This window comes from Xiphophorus couchianus, chromosome 14 (assembly GCF_001444195.1).
Source record: "Xiphophorus couchianus chromosome 14, X_couchianus-1.0, whole genome shotgun sequence".
In the NCBI taxonomy this organism is placed as follows: domain Eukaryota; kingdom Metazoa; phylum Chordata; class Actinopteri; order Cyprinodontiformes; family Poeciliidae; genus Xiphophorus; species Xiphophorus couchianus.
The window spans coordinates 344566-368340 of record NC_040241.1 but is presented as its reverse complement, the minus strand read 5'-3'; the positions used below and the strand labels follow the sequence as shown (position 1 = coordinate 368340).

The 23775-nt window shown below is 38.4% G+C and overlaps 1 protein-coding gene across 2 annotated transcripts in view; it reads left to right on the top strand.

Moving 5' to 3' along the window:
• The first annotated feature begins 8267 nt into the window (after positions 1-8267).
• aco1 (aconitase 1, soluble) overlaps positions 8268-23775 on the top strand; it is a 47500-nt gene continuing 31992 nt past the window's right edge. Inside the window, exons 1-7 of one of the 2 annotated variants that reach the window (XM_028037768.1) lie at positions 8268-8376; positions 9261-9393; positions 9479-9647; positions 14455-14592; positions 14689-14758; positions 14836-15019; positions 23630-23769. In XM_028037768.1, coding sequence (XP_027893569.1) covers positions 9285-9393; positions 9479-9647; positions 14455-14592; positions 14689-14758; positions 14836-15019; positions 23630-23769 — 810 coding nt within the window. In that variant the 5' untranslated portion in view covers positions 8268-8376; positions 9261-9284. Of the gene's footprint in view, positions 8377-9255; positions 9394-9478; positions 9648-14454; positions 14593-14688; positions 14759-14835; positions 15020-23629; positions 23770-23775 lie in introns of those variants that run through there. The other variant, XM_028037769.1, reaches the window with a different exon arrangement.

Sequence of the window (23775 nt, the reverse complement as noted above, 5' to 3'; positions counted from 1 at the left end):
TTTTCTTCCGTAACCGTTAATGCGGCTCATACCGCTGGGTGCACACCTACAAATCAGGTATCAAAACGTGCAGAAAATTCACGCCATTGGAGCTATTATTTTTGGTGGGATTTGGGGTTAACGTGGCGACATAATTAGCAAAAAACTACGAAAAAAACCCCATTTTAAGTCAATGGGAAAAATCCTAGAAATACCCTATTTTTGAGGATTCTCTGTGTCGTCACGAATTCACGTAGAAATGCCATTCAAATTTCATTTTGTAGATACGTCTGTGATCTCTTCGAAAGTGAAGACGGCTCGTCGATACCAGTTACGGTTTGTCCACAATTTGTCTCTAAGCGACCCAAAGTTTCTCATTTTTCCGAAAATTAGAGTGAGAGCCAGGGCCTTTAGATCTCGGCTAGAGTGAGAAATGAAGACATTTTTTGAGCCCAAGATAATTTTCAAATCGCCATCACGCCCACAAATATCGCACGATTGGTATCAAAATCGGTCCTCACATTGATACGCCTGTCTGCTCCGGTAAATTGTTTTCGAAATTTATCTAGACCGTACGGGTTTTCTGTCACGGTGCTTCAGAACAAAGTCATGCGACAGGATTTTCTAGGCTGTCTGAGGCTCTGTCACTAACAGTTCACACCTTGGTGAGAAACTTATTTAACATAGCAACGGAACTCAAAAGGCTATTGGCTGCTGATTAGGACTACAAATACGCATCACTGTAGTTCTATCTATAGTGGAACCCTCAGTTGAAACAGATCAGGACTGAACTGGCCTTTAGAACTACTTGCTGCTATGGGCTGTATATAACTGATTTAACTCAGTAACTGTTACACATAGGATTAGTTTGGAACTTTAAAATTAAGCATAATAATAATTTCAAAATAAAAGCCTTGAATATTTTTAAATCAGATATTTGCTCTGTTGGGCAATATATAACTGATTTTATCCAATGACTGTTATTCATGGGATTAGGTTGGCCCTTTGAATGAAGTTTAACAAAAATTCCAAAATAAAAGCCTTGAATATTTTTACATCATGTAATTGCTCTTTTTGGCTTTATTTGACTTTTTCATCCAAAGCACTGTTACACATGGGATTAGTTTGGAACTTTAAAATGAAGCATACTGAAAATTTCAAAATAAAAGCCTTGAATATTTTTACATGACGTAATTGCTCTTTTTGACTTTATTTGACTTTTTCATCCAAAGCACTGTTACACATGGTATTAGTTTGGCCCTTTGAAATGAAACATACTGAAAATTTCAAAATAAAAGCCTTGAGAATTTTTACATGAGATTATTGCTGTTTTGAGCATTATATAACTGATTTTATCCAATGACTGTTATTCATTGGATTAGTTTGGACCTTTGAAATGAAGCTTAACAAACATTTCAAAATAAAAGCCTTTAATATTTTTACATCAACTACTTGTGTTTTGAGCATTATATAACTATTTTAACCCAATGACTATTACGCATGGGATTAGTTTGGCCCTTTGAAATGAAGTTTAACAAAACTTCCAAAATAAAAGCATTGAAAATTTTTTAAATAATACTGAATGGTGCACGTCCACCTTACTTAACGTTCTTGTGATTCTCCACATGCTATTGATTACGTTGAAGCGTTCTTTAGCATCGATGCTAATTTCTAGCATGACAACGCCGGGCCCAAACCGACGGGCACGCTTTGGCAGGCCCCGGTTAAATTTCTTCAGAAATTTTCTAGTTTAAAGTCTATTCTTTGAGCTAGAGGGAGCCGGTGTAGGGACTTTAAAACTGGTGTTATGTGCTCTATCTTCCTGGTTTTAGTGAGAACGCCAGCAGCAGCGTTCTGGATCAGGTGCAGCTGTTTAATTGATTTGTTGGACAGACCTGTGAAGACGCTGTTGCAATAATCAATGAGACTGAAGATGAATGCATGGATGAGTTTCTCTAGATCTGGCTGAGACATTAGTCCTTTAATCCTGGAAATGTTCTTCAGGTGATAGAAGGCCGACTTTGTAACTGTCTTTATGTGGCTCTGGAAGTTCAGGTCAGAGTCCATCACTACTCCCAGGTTTTGGGCCTGATCGCTGGTTTTTAGTTGTAATAACTGAAGCTGTGCATTGACTCTAGATCTATAACTCTAGATTGTTCCTCTTTAGGTCCAAAAATAATAACTTCAGTTTTGTTTCTGTTCAGCTGGAGAAGGTTTTGGCACATCCACACATTTATCTGTTCTAAGCATCTGTTCAGTGATTGGATAGGCTCTGAGTCACCTGGTGACATCATAATGTAGAGCTGTGTGTCATCTGCATAGTTATGGTAGCTAATATTATTTCCTGTTATAACCTGAGCTAGTGGGAGCATATAAATATTGAATAAGAGGCGTCCTAGGATTGAACCTTGGGGTACCCCACATGTGACCTTTGACCTCTTTGATGAGAAGTTTCCAATTGAAACAAAGAAATCCCTGTTCTTTATGTAGGATTCAAACCAGTTAAGCACTGGACCGGAGAGTCTGACCCAACTCTCCAGTTGATTCAGTAATATGTCAAGGTCAACAGTGTCAAAAGCTGCACTGAGGTCCAACAGAACCAGCACTGTGGTTCTCCCACAGTCCGTATTTATATGGATGTCATTGAACACTTTTACGAGGGCGGTCTCTGTGCTGTGGTGAGCACGAAAACCAGACTGGAAGGAGTCAAAGCGGTTGGTTATAGTTAGGAAGCTAGTTAATTGTTTAAACAGCTTTTTCAATAACTTTGCTGATGAATGGGAGGTTGGAGATCGGCCTGTAATTCTACAGAAGTGATTTGTCCAGATTGTTCTTTTTTATCAGTGGTTTGATTACTGCGGTTTTCAGAGCCTGGGGGAAAACACCTGATGAGAGCAATGAGTTACTATTTGGATCAGGTCAGTAGCAATAACAGGCAGGACTTTCTTAAAGAAATGTGTGGGTAAAACATCCAGACAGCAGGAATTTGAACTTAGTTGACTTATAATTTCCTGTAGGGTTTTATAATTAAGTAGTTGAAATTGGGTCATTTTTCCTGTATTTGTTTTGTTTGGGCACAGCATTGGTACTGGCTTTATAGTGGATGTGCAGATTAATCCTCTGATTTTTTTTAATCTTCTCTGAAAAGAAGCTGGAAAACTGGTTGCAAGCGGCATTTGTTTGAAATTCAGGTGGTAGCATAATAGGAGGGTTTGTGATTCTGTCAACTGTTGCAAATAAAGCTCAAGCATTGCTAATGTTTTTGTTTATGATGTCTGCAAAGAAAGCCTCTCTTGCATGTTTTAGTGTTAAATGATAGTTAGAGTTGTCTTGCAGATCTAACTGTTTGTGCATTTCTCCATGGAGATTTCTTCCTACCAGACACAACCTTCATTTCAATTGGGGCAATGGAATCAATGATATCTGAAACTTTAGACTGAAAATCATTTACCAACTTATCTATGTCATTACAGCTTAAGGGTGAGGAAGAAGAGTAGATTTGATTAAATGTGTCTGCTGTGTTTTCTGTGAGAGAACGTTTTGTGATGGTTGCTGTTTGTCCAAGTGGGTTAAAAGATAAAAAACTTTCAAAGATAACAGCGAAGTGATCTGACAGGGCGACATCAGTTACAGAGAGATTGGAAATATTCACACCCTTACTGATAACCAGGTCCAGTGTGTGTCCTTGAATGTGTGTTGCTTGTTTGACATGTTGTGTTAGACCAAAAGTCTCTAAAATATTAGCGAGCTGTTTTGCCCCTCTGTCTTGGGGGTTGTCAACATGAATGTTGAAATCACCGACAATTATTAAACAACCATAATCAATACATATGAGAGATAGAAGCTCATTCAAGTCAGTAAAGAAATTTTCCACATATGTTGGAGTTTTGTATAAAGTTAGTGTCAAAGTTCATTTGTGGCCTTTAACCTCAATTCCAAGATACTCAAAAGAGGTGAAGTGACCCAAAGAAATTTTACTACAATTTATGGTATTCTTAAATATTGAAGCCACGCCGCCTCCTTTTTTATGTTTTCTATTCTCACTGAAGAAATTGTAGTTAGGAGGCGCAGATTCAATTAGTACAATCGATTAATTATTATCATTCAACCATGTTTCTGTCAGAAACATAACATCGATATTATGCTCAGTGATAAAATCATTAATTAATAGAGCTTTAGCACAGAGAGATCTGGTATTTAAAAGAGCTAGTTTAAGTGACTTGGAGGCCAAGAATTCTTCAGTGTGAGGTTCTTTTTGACAGTCTGATGTTTGAATTAAAACAGCTGTATTTTATGTTTCTGTTTCTTGTAAATTTTCTTGTAGTGATCCGGACAGGTAATGTCCTGTTTTGCAGTGCCTGGGGGCCAGACACATTCTGGAGTAAGACGGGTGTAAAGATAAAATCTGGACCCCGGCCTCAGACCTCAGAAACACAGAGTGGTGGATCCTCTGGGAAGTTAGAGTCAGGTGGCTTAAATGAAGTGAGGTCTGCTATGTGAGCGCTAAGGAGAGACGTCCCAAGTAAAACCTGTTGATTCATTCCATCTGTAAATTTAAGAAACTCCAGTCCAGAACACATTTCTTCTTCAGAGGTATCTTGTGAAGCCTGTGAATGAGTGGGTGAGCAGAGAAGGAGGAAGGGAACCAGTCGCTCCGTCTCCAGTCGATGTATCAGCTTGTTTTGGAACGATTTGCTCCTGATATGCAGAGGGTTCCATCCTAGTCAGACATCCTTGAGCCTGTTCTTCTGAAGCGATGATCACGTTGCTGTCCTTGTTGATAAAATGAAAAAGGTTTGCAGTGAGCAGCTTTATCCCATGTTTATTAAGATTGCGTCCGCCTCTTCCAAAAAGGTGAATGCTCTGCCAATAAATCCAGAGGTTATCGATGAATGTCACTGAGGTGGCAGAGCAGGTTTTAATCAGCCATTTGTTTATCATGTCCAGCCTGGAGTGTTTTTCGTCTCCCCATGGAGGTGATGGAATTGGACCGCTGAGAAATAATTTCATTTTTAATTTTCCCATAGTGTTCAGAAGAATATTAAAGTCCTTTTTCAGAATCTCAGATTTCTGCTTTGCCAGATCGTTGGCTCCAACATGCACAACTAAAGACTCAATATCTGGCTGATCAGTGGTTAGAGAGAGAACTTTGCAAGTTAAATCAGATACAGTGTCACCAGGAAAAGAAATCACTCTTGTTTTCATGGGATTGCAAACTTGACTGATTCCATTTACTGCCTCGTCTCCAACAATAAGCACTTTTGGGATACCTTTCATTTTCCTGGTGGTCGCTTTGTCCTTTGGAGCTTTGGGGGGTGGATGTGTTGGTCTTGCCTCATTGTTGATGTTTGAAGGTGAGGTTTCACTCAGAGGCTCAGGCTGGAGTACAGAAAATCTGTTTTTCAGTGGGATTCCCATTGAGTCCGAATGTTTTGAGGCCCGAGCTGGTCGCTTTGTCCTTAGGAGTGGGGTCAGTGGAACCGTTTTGGTTGCAGCTGCTTGTTTGTTTTTCTTTGGTGGTGGAGCAGGTGTTGAGGTTGAAGGTGGGTTTCGGCTCAGAGCCGGCCACGCTGATTGATCCAGGTGAGGGGTTCTCCCTGTCAGTCGCCTCATCGGATCTGCGGTGTGAGACTTTTGCTTCGGCTTGGCACCCAGAGTGTTCCAGGGTGAGCTGCTTGATGTGGGGCGTACAACTTCTCTGTTGATTAGAGGAAGAGTTGTCTGATTTCCACAGTTAGCGTTGATCTCAAAGTTCACCTCCAACTGTTTGATCTTCATCTCTATAGACTGAAGTCGTTGTATAATACTGCTAATCTCCTTGGGGTCGGCCGGAGGCATTTTCTCCTGGTTCAACTTGGAGATGAAGAAAAATAAGATAAAAAGAAAAGTAAGAAGATCCCCCAGTCCTTAGGTTTGTAGTAATCCAATTTTGATGTCGAAAATGTAAATATAACTACAGTATAAAAACTGTCACTTTAAAAATAGCTCACTCAAAGTTATCAGTAAGGACGGGAGAGAGCAGGATAAGCTGTTCCTCCTTCAGCTGCCACAAACAAACTCGGTCGGTAAATCCATGTTTAATGCTGAGTAGAACAGAGTCTGAAGTGAAACCAGACCAAATCAGATCCTTAGTTATCTGCTTCAGGAGAAACTTTCACATGATTCATTTTTTTCAGCTTTTATTCATGTGGATACTAAGCCTTCTAACAGAGGAACTCTGTTTGCTTGATGTTACAGTATGTGTTGATGAATGGCAGCCATGTTGCGTGTGTCGGAGCAGGAAGAATCAAGCAGAGCTGCTTTCAGATCTGAAAACTGGTCAGATTTCCCCCTGTTCATCGTGTGTCCAGATTTCTATGAGCCACATCCAAAAGCAACAGCACACAGAGTCAAACACGGACTGACTTCCTTCCTCATCTCTTGCATTCATAATGACTTATGAATTTGCTGCTACTGACTTTACTGCCTCTCAGGTGCTGTAGTGAAACTTCAGTTGGTGCATCCACACAGTTCAGCTCTACAAAAATACACAAGAAAATAGTGTTTTTTCCAAGTACCTGGTTCCTTCAAAATGTGTGTGTTTTGCATAACAAATGGTTTGTTATAAAGATATTGATAAGCGAGTCAACAAAGGCCTGGCAGGCACCCTAAAATACTCTGCTCAAACAGAAATGGTGTCAGTGGTTTCCAAATCCAAATCCAAAGGTTGCAGCCCCCATTGGTAACCATAGAAAAGGAGGCAGTTTCTGATTTTTTTATTTTATTTTATTTTGCACTTTAATGTATTTATTAAAATATAAGAACACAAAAATACTTTTGCAGCACAAAGAGTGCACAAACCACACCATTTGTGTGAGAATTGGACAACATGAAGAGACCTGGTTTGACCTTTGACACTGATCCATAAAAGGTCTTTTGATGTCATTAAAATTACAGCAGCATAAGTATCTCTAACATAAAGACAGCAGCATATAGGGACTTTAATCTTTAACTAGTAGGTCGGGTTCTCCAGTGGGAACCAATGGAAATCTGTGGGGAAGGGTTGATGTAGGAGGTAGATTGGAAGTGTGGGGGATAAGTTGATAGAGTCTAGATTTATTTTGAGATAGATTTTGTGTTTTTGCAGCACCTTATGCATTTTCTTTTTTGTTGTATATCTCAGACAGTCTCCAACTCGGTGACACATGCTTGTACATAAGAGAGTAAACACCCCCTGACCATCACACGTGACTTTGTGTTTTATTCTTTATAACCACACCCCAATACATCAACCACAGCATGACACTGCATGACAATAACTGGTAGTAAAGTAATCATGTTGCCCTAAATGCACTTATTTAGTGCAGAGACTGGTAGAGTGAGTAGAGTGAGAGACTGGTATCACTGGGAATATTCATACTCTCTGAACTTTTCAATCATAAACTTTAATTTTGAAGGGATTAGGGGCAGGACCGAAGTTAGTATTACACAATTGATGTAATACTTATATGCACTTAAAAATTGAATGGGTCAGTGGCAACCCCAATACCATAGGAAGGTTAATCAATTCTCTTTGTCGTTTACTCTGACATACATAATGAGACAGGACGCCATGTGTATTCAGAACAAACATTTCATTTTTATTCGTCTCTATCTGGTCGCAATAATATAACATCATATAACACAGTACTACCGGCGACACCATGTTAGTAAATTATTTCTTAATATATATCACACTGTTTTTGTTCATTTTCTTTTAGTGGTAGCCTACTGTCCTACTTCGTACTGCCGGAGGGTCAGATACATCTGGAGTAAAGCAGGTGCAAAGCTACTGTCTGGAAACCAGATTTTAATCAGCCACCTCAAACATAACTTAAATACAACATTCCTCCAGAAAGTTAGTTTTCCTCCTGACTTGCACATTTCACATCTCTGTTATTGAAGCTGGTTACTATCAGATGTAATTCTGGCTTCTGAGATTACAGTTAGAATTCGAAGAAAAATATCAATCAGATTCATCATATAGTTTCATTCAGCAGCCCTTCCCTAGTAAGAGATATGCTGTAACGATGTTTCTTCTTTTTCTTCTTGAAATTTATTGGCGGTTGGCAAAAAACGTTAGGTGAGCATTACTGCCACCAACCACATGACTCAAAACAAAACTATATCCTATTATACAACATACATTGTTTCAAAAGATCAAATATAGCCTGTTATTCTCGACATTGTTTTTATTCCACAATGCTTTTTTTTTTTACATTGTTAAAAAAACCCCATACATTCAATACTGAGTCTTGAAAATGCTTTGATTGTGAAAAAGTCCAACCGGAAGTTGAGCCAACCACTGCGGAACAACAGAGCTGTCACAGTGGAGTCCGTGGGTCTTGTTTTGGGTTCTCGCTTCTGCTACAGTTTGAAGTAAGTAGTTTATACCCATCGACAGCTATTAATTAAAGGGTTAACTATGTTCAGGAGGCATGTCGTGAGTTACTTTCATTACTAATACGGTGTTTTAATTCATCGTTGCATTCGATTTGTTACTAGGTCAGCTAACATTGCCTTCCCAATATCAATTTATACTTATTGTGAAGCAAAAAATAGCATTTGCATTGATGTCTGTGTGATTAATACTTTCGCGCCATGTTCTTAGACCAACAGTGTTTGGCAACAATGTCCTACTAAGGAGCTCAGCTAACGCTAAGTGACGCAAGAGGCTCAGTGCTAGAAGCATGAATGAAAGTCCCATAATGGAACAGAGTAGAGCTGGAATCACGGCTTACATTAACAGCGTTAATGTAATAACATATTAATTCTAGTGAATACTAAGCAACTGCCTGTCACTGTTTGAACATTTATTTGTATTAGTTTTTGTTGTGATGTGTGTCACCGAGTAAGTATGCAGACATTCAGGGTGTGCAGCAGCAGCAGCGTTTTTTCCCTTATCAGTTGAACTCTGCCACATCAAGGCTTCTATCCAGGAAATCGTGACAGAACCTGTGTTTTGAATCTCCATTCCTTTCCCACTGCTTGTAAAAAAACAGATGACTTGTCTGATATTTACCTGTGCTCTTTTTCTCCTTGACATTTTCACAGATTGGTACAGAATTTGGGTTATGTAAGGTTTGTCAGCTGAGAGTTCATTGGCCACTTGTTTCACCTGTGTATGCTTTGCAGTGTTGGCTAATCCATTTACACTGTGAGGACGTTCATGCACTCTGTCTGTGGATTAACCCACCACACTCTGCTCTCTCTACATGTACAATGTTTTTAAGAGGCTTATAAACATTTCTCTATTCATTTAGCTATCTACATTCACAAAGAAGAGGATGCTTGCTGCAGGAAACAATCCTTTCCAACATATAGTGGAGCCTCTTAGCCCCGAGGTACCAGGCCAGAGGTTTTTCAATCTTCTTAAACTTGGAGATCCCAGATACGGTAAAAACAAAATGAATCTTGCTGAAACCTATTCTAATCATCAGATGTTCTGAATGTTTGTTGCCACTATTTATCTGCTCCTCAGACAGGCTGCCGTTCTCCATCCGGGTCCTGTTGGAATCAGCCATCAGAAACTGTGACGAGTTTCTAGTGAAGAGCTTAGATGTGGAAAACATCCTAAACTGGCAGCAAACCCAGACTCAAAGTGTGGAGGTACCGTTCAGGCCGGCCCGTGTCATCCTCCAAGACTTCACGTAGGTTCTTTCCCTTTTACTTTTACCACCAGTTATAACTCTATTGGGGGGAAGACTGCATGTCTTGTTTACAAGCAGAGCTGGATGGGCATTCAACCTTATACCTCAGTTTTACCATCTGAGTGAATGCATAATACACTTCATTCAGTTGAAAACCCTAATTTAAATTATCTTGTCATAATCACAATCATATTAGATTTTTAACAATTTACTTGACATCTCTTTTTCAGAGGGGGAAAAGATTAATATATAACTGCAGTGATTTTTAACTAATATTGGGGTCACAAGTTTGAATCTCTAGGTCTCACACTGCAGGGATGCAAGAAGTTTTGATGATGTAGTCACAAAAAAAGGGAAAAATGATGCTGACACTTTGTAACTACTGATACCTTTGTTCCGACATTATGATGACTGCTGTTGAAAAATATTCCAAACATTTTAAATTCTCAATTATTTTAATGTGTCCAGTAACTAATACTCAGCATGTTGTGCATAACAAGTACCCCTTTTCACCACAAAGCTCTTACCTTAGCTGTTATCTGTGTCCCATCCAAACTCTTCTTTAGTTGTTGGATGGACTTTTGAACCTGGACCTGTTCTCTGTTGAAAGAAGATGGGAACCAGTCCACCATTATAGAACTGTAAACATCTATGCTGTAATAAAAAAGAGTGCAGGGTTTCCCCAAGAAAACTTGCTAAACAGTGCACCAGTGGTCCACTGTGTTTTTGTATAAAAATGTTTACGTTGACAGTGTCCGTTATCCTACAATAGCTAGCCCCGCCCACTTCATCACAACCCTCCGGGGCTGACTACTGACCAGTTCTCTGTCTAACAGGTCCGGAAAATCTCTAAGACCTGGGTATTACCCTAAACGAGATCTATAAGAGATAATCTATTCAAACTGGTGTCGAAAGCGATTCGTCTAGCTCTAACTACCTCCAATCCAGAAGCTACAACCCTTTTCAGTTAAGGAACAATCAGCTGAGTAGCCCTCACAGCTGCATAATCCCAATAACCACTTCTGTTAACGGTAGCTCGCTTTCTAAAATATAACCTGCTCTTGGAACCGGCTAGATTAAATTTAGTGACTTGGATGTAAGTCCCTGGGTCATTATTTTATTCTCACCAAAGGAAATTATGAAGCCTCCTCTTTACTAGAACCATGTACATTAATTTTACCTTTATTAAAAGAACTGAAAAATGATTAAACGACTCAATTAATTCCAATGTCCACCAACCTCATTAGAATTTTAGAGTATGCATTTATTAAGCAAGCTTAAGCAGGGATATGTGACATACAAATCAATAATCAATTGTATATAAATTTGAGAACAGTATAATAAGATCTACATGTATAACCATACCATGCCGTCTCCTTTCCCTAACTTATGTCACAAGTTCTGAGGTAGATTTTGGGGGGAAATCCAACTCACACCCAGTTGCTGATGGATCTTTAACAGCAGGAACATCCAGGAGCCTTGGTCAGACTCTTTATCCTTATGCGGAAAAATCCTCCTTAGAATAGTAGCAAAGTAGAACGGGTTCAAATCCTTTAAAAACCCAGCTCTTTATCCCTCCGGGATCTTTGTCTTTTCTCCAAGTCTGTTGCGATGTATTTGGGTTGAGGCAAGACTGACGGTCGAATCAGGAACTCGGGCTTGGGCGTCCGGAACTTGTCCCTTTGTGGCGGCGCTGAGTCTCAAGTCTCCCGTGGTTCCAGGGTGCGGTCCGTTGCTGTTTCCTCTGCTTCCCCGTTTTGACTCCTTCAGCACCGCGGACAAAGAACCCCTACTTCTCCTTTTTCGTCTGCTTTTATACGTTTCTCTGCCATGTATGTGTATGGGGAATTTTAGTTTACGTGGTTTCACCCCCGTCGGCCCCTCCTGTCTGCTGACTGGGGTGGAAAGTCCCGTCCTTCCCCCAGCGTGTTGATCTTAGCCAACCATACCGCACCACCCATCCTGTGCGTTCTGGCCATCTGTTCAGAACTGCTTGCGACAGCAGGAACTCACAAGTTCCCTTTCTCTTTCCACTCACTATTTTTTCTGTCATTAATCATTAAACACAGTCAACCCATAACCTATATTAAAAACCTTTTGCATCAATTTTCAAATCATCACAACTTTGATATTCATTAAGAATTAATCACCTCTTTCTCTTATCCTAAATCATCAAACATAATCATCTCATTGTCTCATTGGTGTTATCATTACAGATCATTATTCATATATTTCAGAACCATTCAGTGATTACTTATACACATACACATTCTACCAATTGTACTCATACATGTCCAACTTAATCATTATAAATCAAAACACAAGATTGCTTTATTTCTTTCAGACCTTCATGCACCTTTTTCTGCGTGTACCTGGATAGATCTCAAACCCCATACCAGTTTTCTTGACAACAGGAAAGGTAAAATATTACTGAATAATTATATTACTCGAAGACACTGCCGACAATAATTGAACCCACAACTACAGAGTCTTAAAAACAACAAATAAAAAATATCTAAATGAAATAAATATCAATTATGTGCAATTCTTTTAAATCCAAATCCAAATTAAATCTGGACCGTTGTAGCTTTTTATGTGGCCCTCTAGACTCCAAATTACATCAGTAAGTTTTTCCAGTTTTTCACAAATCTGCAAAATGTACACAAAATCAAAATTTTTTTCTGATTTTACTGCAGATTTTCTCAAAATTGGTCAAAAACAGAGTTTAAGTGACTGTTGCCTCAGCCTTACTTGATGTCAAGTTATAGTCCATAACTGACACAGCGAGTAATAAAAGGTAACATTTAACATTAGTGCAAATATAACAATTCCTTACTAATATTTCTAAATTTTCACCACAAAATCTGTAATTTTGATTGTAAAAAACACTAAATTGAGGAGAAACTGCTAATTATTGATATTTTAACAGTTTAATTGGTTTTATCAATATATTCTGGCACAACCGATCCTTTAAGAACATTCATATTTTTAATATGGCCCAAAATGAAAATGAGTTTGACAGCCCTGACATAAATGAACTAAGCAGCTGCTTAAGGCCCCCCCTGGCCTTGAGGGGCCCCTTAAATGCTGTCATTTTAACACAGATATAGAAATTTAATATTTGTTTACTGAGATTATCAATGCTGTTAAATTTGATTTAGTGGTTTCAGCATAGATAAATTAAAATATTTTAAATGGTTTAACATTTAAATTAGAGATTTTAAGAAGATGGCAAGTTGACTTTGTAAAAGTACAAAGAACAATCTTCATAATTAGAATGTTGGTTACCATAGCTACAATCTGAATCTTTTAGTTTGTGCTCTGTTTGTTCACAAATACCGGATTTTTCGGACAATGAGCCGCTACTTTTTTCCCACGCTTTGAACTATGCGGCTTGTGGCCCGGTGCGGCTTTTCTGTTGATTTTTCTTCAACTGCCACAGGGCTCTTTTCTAGGAAGTGAATCATTGGAGGTCAAAATTGGAAATCAAAGAAGAAAGTGCTAATTTTCATGTAGAACAAGCACAGGGGTTCTAAATGAAATGAGAAATGTTTTGAAGCTCATACCCCATCGTCATGGAAACCACACAAATAAGTTCATACGATATACCTTTTAAGTTGAGGGCTAAAGATTTGGTAGTACAGGACGGAAATAGAGCCGCTGCACGTAAGCTCGGATTCATGGTTCGGCGTTGCAGGACTGTGTCCTTAATTGCAGATTTATTAAGGACGCAATTTAGAGAGACCAATTAACCTAACAGTCATGTTTTTGAACTGTGGGAAGAAGCTTTATGCACAGGGAGAACATACAAACTAATTAATGGAAGCCCTGAGCTTGTTTCTCTGCAATGAGATGGTCCCATCTGGGAGACAATGACACCCGAAGTGTTGCTTATGCACAGGGTGCTTGGTCTCTATGTGGCGAAGCAGTTTGAAGGCTTCATTGCCTCATTAACGAGCCGGTCACCATATCATGCAGAGCTTGGAATGTGGGAATCACCTACCGGGATAAATCCATTCTCCTGTCTCTTCTCTGGACCTTTTTCCCTTCGCAAAGAAACTTTCCAAAGAATCTGATCTTTCTTACTCATTTTGCTGCTTGTGGCTCAATGTTGGCGCGCAAGACGTAACCAAGATAATCCGGTTAAAGGATTTTCAAAATAAAAGATCCTCCAGACTCAAATAATACATAAAATGGAAATATTTAATTATTTCTTTTGCGGCCCGGCACCAATTGGTCCACGGACCGATACCGGTCCACGGCACGGGGGTTGGGGACCACTGCTCTAAAATGTTCCTCTTATAGACCAATCTCACTCCTCAATACCGATTATAAATGGGTTGATCCCAAGCATCCCAGTATTTCCTCCAAATGTAGCTATTCTCATTATGGCCAAATATTTTCATCTTACTGTTATCAAACCATAGGGCATGTCTCCAAAAATGAAGAACTTTGTCCCTGTGTGTCTTTGCAAACTGCAGTCTGTTTTTTTTTATGTTTATTTTTGGAGTAATGGCTTCCTCCTCACTGAATGGCCTTTCAGCTCACACTGTCTTACCAGCTTCAGCCACAGCTTCATAAGCTCTGGATTTTTCTGGGGTCTAATTGACTTTATCAGTACCAGCCTGTTTTTATCCTGTTCAATGAAAGTATAAAACACAAAAGGTTCCATAACAGGTTTCCTCAAATATATAGTTATAAATTATTGTAATTGTCAAAAGACCTGTAAAAAATCTGTTTGTATTTGAAAAGTTTCAAAATAGGCTTTAAGTGCATCTCTGTCTATTGACACGGTGTGTCTTTGCAGTGGTGTTCCTGCTGTGGTAGACTTCGCTGCCATGCGGGATGCCGTGACAAAATTGGATGGTGACCCAGAAAAGATTAATCCAGTTTGTCCTGCTGACCTCGTTATTGATCACTCCATCCAAGTGGACTTTAACAGGAAGTAAGACCTTGCAGTTCTTGCCATCATTGGATCATTCTGTAGATCGTGTGTTATCCTGTTATCTGATCTCTTGATGGGTCCTGTTTCTTCCTCCAGGTCTGACAGCCTTCAAAAGAACCAGGATTTAGAGTTTGACCGCAATAGAGAAAGATTTCAGTTTTTGAAGGTGTATATTAAAAACAACCTCTTTGTCCATACTGTTTGAAGTAACTAGATTGTTAACATGATGCCTGTTTTTCCCAGTGGGGGTCCAAAGCCTTCAAGAACATGCGGATCATTCCTCCCGGTTCAGGAATTGTTCACCAGGTCAACCTGGAGTATTTGGCCCGGGTGGTGTTTAATTACGATGGCTTCTTCTACCCAGACAGTCTGGTGGGCACAGATTCCCATACCACCATGATTGATGGGCTGGGTGTTCTTGGCTGGGGTGAGACCATACAACCCTTACCTTATTCCAATCTATTTGGTTTGTTTGAACCATGGCAAGTATGAAGTCAATTATACTCTTGATGTTTGACTTTACAGTGTCACCTGCAGATTATTATGTTGTCAGACTTTTATTAGATTTTTCCAGAAATCTTGTGACACTTAATTTTCTCCTGATGGCTTTTAAGTCTTTGGAGAATCGGAAAACTAACCAGGTTCAGTAGTTTCTTACAGAGCAGCAGCCTCTGTACAAAGGCAGCTATTATTCTTACAGAGAAAGAAGAGTAATAACTAATGGTAGTTATTGCTGGACCACCATTATTGCTGTTAGTCCAGCAATAACTACCAGCAGTAATGTTAGTTATTGCTGGACTTGTGTTAGAGCCACAGTCCACCTGTAGGTTGCTCTTTATCACTAAATACCTCTGCACTGCTTAAAGATAAACTTTTGTAGTAAAATGTTAGCAGTAGCAGTAATATAAGTGGTGACATTACTAACTAAAAAGTTAGCTGCGCTGGCCCTAAAACACAGACCACAATCCTTGAGCACCAGTTTAATTTTGACATCATAATTTACTTGTTCTTTGTTTGTACCTTAGATATTTTATTTATATTTATATCTTATTTTGTACTGTCCATGTTTTATTTTGTCCCTGTATATTTCTTGCTTAAAATATAAGCTATTGTGGAAAAAAAAGAGAGAACATGAGGACAGGAAACACTTCATAACAATAATAATATGTATATAAACATTGGTAACACTTTATTTGACAGGTTGTGAATAAGACTTTCATGACACTGTCATAAACATGACATAACACCTGTCATGAACATGAGTAAGTCTTCATGAATATTTATGACTGTTATTATAAAGTGTCATTCGGTTAATCATGACAATTTTAATACAAAGTTGGCATTATTCAAAATGTCTTTATGGCAACTTGACATTAACCAAGAATCATCATATGTCATAAATATGTCATAATAGTAGTCATTATATTATCATTTAGTATTATTACTAGGCCTGTTACGATAGCAAATTTTGCTGAGCGATTAATTGTCTCAAAAAATTATTGCGATAAACGATAATATTGTCTGAAGACCTTTTTACACTGATTTAATGGAAATGACGTAATAATGTATGCGATTTCCTGCCAAAGATAGATACACTTTATTTTCAAAAGAATATTTAACACTGGAGCTGATAAACAAAATAAACAAAACAACCAAAAACAAAATGGATTCTCAGTCTCCATTAACAAAAAATGTACTTGATAAAAACTAAACAACATAAAGCCAAAGTGGAAATAAATACTGCATTCAACCAAAAGAGTGCAGATTATGAAGTCTGTATATTATGTTGCCCTTCAGTAATAATTAGATTTAAATAGAGAAGATGGGCACATCGACTACCTGATGCAATAATTCACACTACAGGTTTTTTTGCTCCTATTTTTCCCCTTATGACAATCTTAGATCGTTGGTCTTTCTAAGATTGTGTGGTGTGTTACGGTAGATCGTCGTTGCCGCTCCGATCTAAATCAGGGGTTTTCCCCGACTGGGAGCTTAACGCAGCCTGTTGAATGTGACAGGTAGCCAATCAGAAAGCATGGATTCTCCTCAGTGTTTTCTGAGGGGAAATTACGTCGGGGAATCCCAAACAGCTGACACGGAGCAACCCGAAGTCCAGCCGACGTGGAAACAACATTAATGTTTATTCAACATGCAAAGAATATAGAAATGACAAGAGGAGGAGTTGGAGCCAAATTGCTACCGCAGTTGATAAACCCGGTAACTTTTCAGCTGTTCTTCGTTACGTGACGTAAATAGGTTCTAATGATTTTCATTCAGTCAGGACTTTACGCTGACACTAGCCACATGCATTGCAGGTAGATTGTAGTAAAGCATTGATTAATGCCTGGTTTTAAAATTAGTTCACTGGACTTGTGGCCATTATTTTGTGCCCATTGTTGGACACCACATGGCAGGATCGAACCGTTATACCTAGGATTTCTGTCGGCTAATGTGTGGTCTGTCAGGTTTTGAAAATGGGCTGACAATCGGCCGACAGCTCTAAGATCGTGTTGTGTGCGCTGGGCTTTACACTAAGGAAATGAGGTCAGAGGTCAGTGGAGAGCACCGGAGTTGAGCCTTTTTTTCATTCGGTGTCATCAACAGAAAGAGAAAAAGGCCGGAAGAGACAATAATGCCGATAATTGAAATGACGTCGATAGTATTAATTTATTGTACGATTAATCGATTTATCGTTTATCGCGACAGGCTTAATTATTACACTGTCAAAAGCAGTGTAATAACACTGTAATAATTACTGCTTTAACAAAACAATAATTAATATCTCCCCCTACCTGAAATAAAGCGGAACAAGTAGGACCAACAATAAAGATTTCATTAAGCTTTATTACACTGTCAAATGATTTAATAACAGCGTAATTAATAATTCCTCTTACATCAAGTAGAAGAAGTAGCAACAATTATGAAAATGGCATTAAGTGTTATTACAGTGTCATTAATATTAACTCTTACCTCAAGTAAAGTGAAACAAGTAGCAAATAATGTAAATATAGAATTTACAGCAAAATATACTGTATATGGTAGGCAAGATATAAGGCTACTGCTACACTACTGCTCTTGTATCAAATAATAACATAAGTTCGCACAGGTGTAGAAAAAATAAGCACTAATTGTTGAAATACTCACATACAAAAACAAAATTGAATTCTGACTTTAATCTCAGAATTCTGAGATTAAAATGAGAATTCTGAGAAAAAAAGGCAGAATTTTGTATTTTTTTCCCCAGTGGCCTTAATCCTCTTCCGCACGTATGACTTAAGAAGTTTATTAATAAATAAATAGATTAAACACCAGTTTTACATTTGCCAACAATTAGTTGTTTAAAACGTAACTTGTTAACTTAACTGGTGGATGTTGATTCCTAATCCCCTTCCCCACTTCCCTGTTCCATCGTACCCTCCTTCACCTGGAGAAAACAGTAACACATAAATGACTTACCTAATTTTCTTGGGAAATATTTCATCTGCTTCTTCCTCTTTGGTCAAACAGGGATTTCTTTCTCTCATGGCTGGTCCTCATTAGCACCGTCCACACCTGTAGCATGTCTTCATTAGCCACATTTGTCCACCTCACTCCCCACCTTGTGTCCTTAGGCTAAAATGGGTCTTCATATAGCTAAAGTTGCCAAAACAAAGAAAACAAGCACATCACAAGTTGCAAAGTAATGCACATAAAAGATAACGTTGACTAACATATTAGCTTTTAATTTGTTAGATTAAAATTGGAGGGACAAAACCTATTTGCCTGTCTTTAAAATATGTTTAAGATTAAGGGCTAACTTTACAGTAATGGAGTTTAATAACTTTAGCTAACATTAACTTACAGCAAGGTAGCATTGGCTTGAATTGCTCATAGTTAACATTATAAAAACAAGAGACCTTCCTAAATTCCGAGTTCCGAACTAATCCCATGTGTAACATTGCTTTGGATGAAAAAGTCATATACGGCCAAAAAAAGCAATTACCTGATGTAAAAATATTCTAGGCTTTTATTTTGAAATTTTCAGTATGCTTCATTTCAGAGGGCCAAACTATTCCATTGTGTAACAGTGCTTTGGATAAAAAAGTCACATAAAGCCAAAAACAGCAATTACCTGATGTAAAAATATTCAAGGCTTTTATTTTGAAATTATTATTATGCTCCATTTTAAAGTTCCGTACTAATCCCATGTGTAACATTGCTTTGGATGAAAAAGTCATATACGGCCAAAAAGAGCAATTACGTCATGTAAAAATATTCAAGGCTTTTATTTTGAAATTTTCAGTATGCTTAATTTTAAAGTTCCAAACTAATCCCATGTGTAACAGTTACTGAGTTAAATCAGTTATATACAGCCCATAGCAGCAAGTAGTTCTAAAGGCCAGTTCTCAGTCCTGATCTGTTTCAACTGAGCGTTCCACTATATATAGAACTACAGTGACGCGTATTTGTAGTCCTAACCACCAGCCAATAGCCTCTTGAGTTCTGTTGCTATGTTAAATAAGTTTCACACCAAGGTGTGAAGTGTTAGTGAAAGAGCCTGAGAGCCTCAGAAAATCCTGTCGCATGACTTTGCTCTGAAGCACCGTGACAGAAAACCGTACAGTCTAGATAAATTTCGCAAACATTTTACCGGAGCAGACAGGCGTATCAATATCAGGACCGATTTTGATACCAATCGTGCGATATTTGTGGGCGTGATGGCGATTTCAAAAATGATATGGGTTGAAAAGGTTGTCTTGATCTCTCACTCTAATCAGCGAGAGAAGCACTCTAACTTTAGGAAAAATGAGAAACTTTGGGTCGCTTAGAGGCAAATTGTGGACAAACCGTAACTGGTATCGACGAGCCGTCTTCACTTTCGAAGAGATCACAGACGTATCTACAAAATGAAATTTGAATGGCATTTCTAGGTGAATTTGTGACGACACAGAAAATCCTCAAAAATAGGGTATTTCTAGGATTTTTCCCATTGACTTATAATGGGGTTTTTTTCATAGTTTTTTGCGAATTATGTCGCCACGTTAACCCCAAATCCCACCAAAAATAATAGCTCCAATGGCGTGAATTTTCTGCACGTTTTGATACCTCATTTGTAGGTGTGCACCCAGCGGTACGAGCCGCATTAACGGTTACGGAAGAAAAATAAAGAACTAGAAAATTCCTGAAGAAATTTAACCGGGGCCTGCCAAAGTGTGCCCGTCGGTTTGGACCCAGCGTTCTGATGCTAGAAATTAGCATCAATGCTAAAGAAAGCTGCAATCATATGAGGACAATGACAAGAATGTTGACTAACATGTACTTGCACCGTTCAGTATGATAAAGTAAGTGTATCAGCTAAAATTAGCAGAAATGCTAATGCTAGCGTGATTGCTGTCAGTAGCATGTGGGACATCACTAGGATGTTTTCTATAATGGACTTACTCCATTCAGTAGACTAAACATGGCTAATAAGTCAAATAAATAGCTTACAACTTATATAAGCTAAAATGCTAATGCTAATGAACTGCCTTGCTGCGCAAGGCAGTTCCCTAACCTGAGAGAAAAAGATAATGCAGATTAATATTATTGCACCGCCTGCGGCGGTGCACTAACCTGAGGAGCATGTTGAGGCTTTTATTTTGAAATTTTTGTTAAGCTTAATTTCAAAGGTCCAAACTAATCCCATGTCTAATAGTCATTGGGTTAAATCAGTTATTTATTGCTCAAAAGAGCAATTACCTAATGTAAGATTTCTCAAGGCTTTTATTTTGAAAGTTTTGTTAAGCTTCATTTCAAAGTGCCAAACTAATCCCATGTGTAACAATTGCTGGGTTAAATCAGTTATATAATGCTCAAAAGAGCAATTATCTGATGTAAAAATTGTCAAGGCTTTTATTTTGAAATTTTTGTTAAGCTTAATTTTAAATTGCCACACTAATCCCATGTGTAACAGTGCTTTGGATAAAAAAGTCACATATAGCCAAAAAGAGCAATTATCTGATGTAAAAATATTCAAGGCTTTTATTTTGAAATTTTCAGTATGCTTCATTTCAAAGAGCTAAACTAATATCATGTGTAACAGTGCTTTGGATGAAAAAGTCAAATAAAGCCAAGAAGAGCAACTACATGATGTAAAAATATTCAAGGCTTTTATTTTGAAATTTTCAGTAAGCTTCATTTTAAATTGCCACACTAATCCCATGTGTAACAATGGTTGGGTAAAATCAGTTATATAATGCCCAAAACACAAGTAGTTCTAAAGGCCAGCTCAGTCCTCCTCTGTAGAAACTGACAGTTCCACCATGTTGTAGTTCTGACATTCAGCTCAGACCTCTTTTGTAGGCACTCAGTGTCCGCCATGTTGTAGTTCTAACCTTCAGTCATTGTAGTTCTAAAGAGCAGTTCAGAGAGGCAGACTAAATTCTATGTCTATTTTGAGTCTAACTGACACTGTTTTGTGTCAGTTAGACTTTTGTTTTGAGTTAAATTTGGCTCGTTTTTTGTTAATTATGTCGCCACAGTTACTCGAAATGCCAACAAAAGTAATAGCTCCCCTCACGGGATTGAGCCTCACGTTTTGATATATATATTGTGAGGGGGCATGCAGCGGTACGAGCCGCATTAACGGTAGTAGGAAGCGGTAGTTATTTTGAGGTGTAGAACAATAGGTGCCTGCCATGCAATGCATAGGGATTACATCCCTATGCATTGCTATGGGCAGGCCCCAATAAAAAGACGCCTTGTTGGGTGTAGAGTAATAGGTTCCTGCCATTGCATGGCAGGCCCCAATAATATTAAAGAAACCTTTCTTGGGAGAATAGCAATAGGTTCCTGCCATTGCTTTGCATGGCAGGCCCCAATAACTGCTAACACAGTTTTGTCCGGTGTTGTATAAAGTACTGAAATCTCAGAGTCAAGTAAAAGTATAAGTACCTCTCCAAAATATGACTTTGGTAAAAGTCCAAGTCACTGACTGAAATGTTACTTGAGTTAAAGTCTTAAAGTATCTGAAACTTCTTGTACTTAAGTATGGAAATTACTGTAAAAATGGATGTACTCAAGTAATGTAATAAAAAGTACAAGTAAAAAGTAAAACAAAGCAAATGCAGTTTGAATGACATTTTTTATATTTTGGTAAACTTGTCAAATACACTTAAAATAATGTACACAACCAAGTGCAGGCAAAATTAAACCTGCTAATAGATATACCTGCAGGCATCATTTAGTTAAGAAAATTAGGTGCTTTACCTATAGCACAAGGTTAACTTAACCTGCTTTACAACTGAACCAGCTGCTTAGTATACCCTCCAGGACAGAAAATACAAAGTTTTTGTAAGCCTCAAGTTTTCCCTTCAAGTAAGGTCAGTGCTGAAAATGAGAAAAATAAATAGTACAGAAAATGCGGCCAACATGAAGAAAAAGAGCTGTTACGATTACTCTACTTCACAAATCAGTGAATCAGTCAATGCTACAGTCAGTAGGTGGTGCACACAACTGGTCATTATGCAAAAGAAAAAAAGAACTGGGAGGGAAATGCAGCTTATTGGCATCTGAAGAGGGAGACCTTTTTTGTAAACCTGGTTTTGAACTTGCATGCCTTTCCTATATTCGTTAAATTCAGTCTAAATTGCTATCGCTATGGCTTCTGTCCCCCCTTGAACAGAGGAGTCTAGATAGCCTGCTACAGTCAACATTAGGCCTAAGCTAAAAACACCATGTATGGAACTGAAACAATGCCAAACAAAGTTCATTTATGGTCAACGTTTCACAATACAATAGTGCCTAGTGGCCAAGCTATAGTTACTGAAACAGGAGGATTATAACCATTTCATAAGACGTTACCTCGATGTGTTTCTTCAAGTTGGACGGGGAGTTTTTGTAAGATAGAATTTCCACATCTTCGGGCAGGAATAACATCAACTGCATGCGTTACGAAGAATCTTTAACACCCACGAAAGAGTGTATTGTGTTTAAATAAGGCCATGGGCTCTCATCACCAGCTGGTGGTTCCCTTGGAGCCACCAGCAGTCGTTGTGGTCTCAGTCTCCTCCTCCATGTGGCTGCTGCTGATTGCGAGACTTGCTTTGTGTTTAATGGGAGAAGCGAAACAGGTGTATCCTATTGGAGGTGATGAACAAGCCCAGGCAAGTAGGCTACGGACTTTGTTCGGTAGCCTACTTGCTAATCAGTAGGTGGGATCAAAACACTTTGTTTCTCTCTCTCGCTTTTTTGTAACGAGTAACTAAACCACACATTGAAAATGTATCGGAGTAAATGCACGCAATTAAGTTCGGAAATATAGTGAAGTAAAAGTGAAAGTCATCAAAAAGTTTCATACTCGAGGAAAGTATGAAGTACTCCAAAATATACTTAAGTAAAGTAGTGAAGTATTTTTACTTCGTTACTATACAACACTGGTTTTGTCACCGTTTAACAAAGTTTAAGTGCTCCAAAGCATATTATTTTACAAAAACAATAATCAAACTGTCACTTATTATGCTTAAAATACACTTACTGAACACAAAAAAACAAAACCTCATACCTTCTCCCACGGAATCCGACCAGAAAGAGAGCGACAGAGAGCGTGGGAAAACGCTTCACAGACCATAATGGTATGATTCGTTAATTTGTCTTTTTTAAACCCCGAACTGACACTCAAAACAACAATCCATGAACTCAATATGTTTAACAGTAAAGATAATAATTTACATTTTCATTTGCAACACATTGAATTTGAATAAAAATAATAAGTTTGAAACAGGAAGTTACCCGCTGTTTTGCAATGGATCTGTCGTCTTTTCAAAATAAAAGCTGCCGATCCTCATATGATTACCTACCAGAATAGCTTGTCACTTGACAATCTAATGTAATAACATCACACTGCTACACATGCAGGAACCTTGGGATCAGGGATGCTAACTCTGGCCTTAAAATCAGGCTGACATCAGTTCAACTATCCAGAAAACCAAACCCTGTAGATAGATCATGTGCATTCATAGAATGTCATCTTTAAAGGTACTTATTAGCTGTTGAATTAAAGTCAGCCTTTGCTTTTCAGGTGTTGGGGGCATTGAAGCAGAAGCTGTGATGCTGGGGCAGCCAATAAGCATGGTGCTTCCTGAGGTAGTGGGATACAAACTGCATGGGACACCAGACAAGCTCATCACCTCCACTGACATCGTCCTCACTGTGACTAAGGTAATT